The sequence below is a fragment of the Microtus ochrogaster genome, chromosome 8, assembly GCF_000317375.1.
Source record: "Microtus ochrogaster isolate Prairie Vole_2 chromosome 8, MicOch1.0, whole genome shotgun sequence".
In the NCBI taxonomy this organism is placed as follows: domain Eukaryota; kingdom Metazoa; phylum Chordata; class Mammalia; order Rodentia; family Cricetidae; genus Microtus; species Microtus ochrogaster.
The window spans coordinates 43904130-43906838 of NC_022015.1; the positions used below are offsets into that span (position 1 = coordinate 43904130).

A 2709-nucleotide genomic window follows, 5' to 3' on the forward strand; every position below is an offset into this window, starting at 1 on the left:
GAAAAGAAACAGAAGAAAAAATATTAATTATAGTTAAGGTAAATTATTTTTGATCATTAGCTTGCAATGGGTGAAAATATTCAAAACAAAAATTGGAAATTATGTTATTCAAATATGTAGGAAATTTTTATCTCTTTTGCTTCAAAATTTAGATGGATGTAGCAATTTATCAAAGTCATTATGTCAGTGACAGAGAACAGGATGTTTCTATAGTTTTTTTTGTTTTTTGTTTTTTTTTTGCAGAGCAGCCAGTAATGTTAGTTTTACAGAGCCCAAGAAAAGTGAACTGGCACATAGATAAATTAAAATGAATCATTTCACAAATTTATTAAGCTTTCTGCATCTGGTTAAAACACACATATAATTTATATAAATAATTTTTATTTTGGTAGAAAATGAATTAAGATTTTACAGATTCTAATTCCTTTAAAAACCTATAAAGTTTTTTAAAAAATAATTCTATGTGTATTGTTGCTTTACCTACATGTATGTCTGTGCACCATGTGTGTCTCATGCTTGAAGTAGCTAGAAGAAGGTGTCAGATCCCCTGGTACTGGAATTACAGACAGTTGTGAACTGTCATGTAGGTGCTGAGTCATTTGGAATAGAAAGCCAGTAGTTACAACTGCTGAAACATCTCTCCCGTCCCTTATTTGTCTCTCTTTTTAAAAATTGTTTAAGGCCTCCTGTTGACTAACTGATATCATTGATGGAGAACAAGACAGAAGTGACATTGTTCATCTTTCTGGGACTCACCAATGACCCACACCTGCATCTTCCCCTCTCCATCATCTTCCTCCTCATCTATACCATCACCCTGGTGGGGAACCTGGGGATGTTCCTATTGATTCTCTTTGACTCTCGGCTTCACACCCCCATGTACATTTTTCTCAGTAACCTGTCTTTAGTGGACTTTTGTTACTCTTCAACGGTCACTCCAAAGGTCATAGCTGGATTCCTTTCAGGAGACAAGATCATGTCCTACAATGCTTGTGCCTCTCAGATTTTCTTTTTTGCAACCTTTGCCAATGTGGAGAACTACCTTTTGGTCTCAATGGCCTATGATCGCTATGTAGCAGTATGTAAGCCCCTACACTATGCCACCACCATGACAACAAATGTATGTGCATATTTAGTCATTGGCTGTTTTATCTGTGGTTTCCTGAATGCTTCCATCTATACTGCGAATGTTTTAACTCTCTCCTTCTGTGTGTTCAATGTGGTCCATCATTTTTTCTGTGATATTCCAGCAGTCATGCTTGTATCTTGCTCTGATAGACATGTCAATGAACTAGTTCTTATTTATGTGGCCAGCTTCAATATTTTTTTTGCTCTTATACTTATCTTAATATCCTACACGTTCATTGTTGCTAACATTCTAAAGATGAACTCTGTTGCAGCATATCGCAAAGCTCTCTCTACTTGTGCCTCCCATTTCACAGCTGTCTCCATTTTCTATGGGACAATCATATTCATGTACTTGCAGCCCAGCTCCAGTCACTCCATGGACACTGACAAAATTGCATCTGTCTTTTACACCATGGTCATACCCATGTTGAACCCTCTAGTCTACAGCCTAAGAAATAAGGAGGTGAAGCGTGCATTCACAAAGATTGTATTGAGGTCAAAATAATGCTGAAGCCTTAATTTTAACTTTTTGGGATACACACCATCTGAAATAATTTCTCTCTTCTTAACTCTATACTGAATCACATATTTCCCTGCTACATTGAATTCAATAACTTGAAGTGACATCTTTATCCCTGCAATGTGTGTTCCTGTCAAAAAGATGACGTTTTGTTCAGAGGAGTGAAACCTGAATAAAATATGTGTGATAAATTTAGGATAGATTGTGAAAAACCTAAATTATTACATTATCATAATTAATCACTTTTTATGCAATATTTTCCTGTTACATCAACATAAATCTATGTATACAGGTGCATTGAGCAAACAGTTAAAGGGACGACTTATACAAATGGATGTCAGAAAATTCTCAGAATAAAATGTAACATGAATTTGTGTTATATGCCTACCTTTGTGTTCATTTAATTGTGCTACTTTCACAGAGATATCCAAATGAACATAGAAAACATTTAATGTTGTTTAATGACTAGAATATGAGGTTATATTTAAAGAGTTCTACTTGAAACAAGCAGAGTTACTTTAAAAATGTCAGTTTTCCTCATCATCTAACCCAGGGAGTACTGATCTGGATAAACTAGGAAGTTGTGGAAAAAAGAGTTACCTCCTTCTTTAAATTAGTTATTAAGTGATATTTATCCCCTGTCTTCTCCCATGCCCACTCATTTTCTCAGTTTCCAAGAATACAATAATTATAGTTTTTCCTCATCATTGTCAGGTATTTGAGCTCAAGTTGATTCATTCAGCTCTACCTCCGGACTGTTTATCATAGAACTGTTTCAACATAGGTCTTACCATCTTTCCTAATCTCATGAATTTAGAGCAAAAACAATTAATCTGCAAAGTTTGGGAGATTACTCAGTGGATAAAGAGCTTGCTGTACAAATACGAGTTTCAATCCCTAGCAGTTATGTGAAATCTGATAAGTATGCCCAGTATCTGGAATTCTGGGATATGATTAACATAACTACTACATATAATTTTAGCGAGAACCCATATTCTGCCACTGAGTAAGAGTTCAAAAGAAATAAAATGAGTTTGGACCCAACAACAAATCATGGCACT

At 35.1% G+C, this 2709-nt stretch overlaps 1 protein-coding gene across 1 annotated transcript; it reads left to right on the top strand.

Annotated features, from left to right (window-relative positions):
* The first annotated feature begins 706 nt into the window (after positions 1 to 706).
* LOC101986570 (olfactory receptor 5B3-like) lies at positions 707 to 1633 on the top strand. The gene has a single exon (XM_005351998.1). It carries the CDS (start codon positions 710 to 712, stop codon positions 1631 to 1633), a length of 924 nt encoding a protein of 307 aa, XP_005352055.1. The 5' UTR covers positions 707 to 709.
* The last annotated feature ends 1076 nt before the right edge of the window (positions 1634 to 2709 follow it).

Excerpts from the sequence above, each read along its gene's own strand:
- LOC101986570 (XM_005351998.1), top strand. The coding sequence starts at position 710 with ATGGAGAACAAGACAGAAGTGACATTGTTCATCTTTCTGGGACTCACC.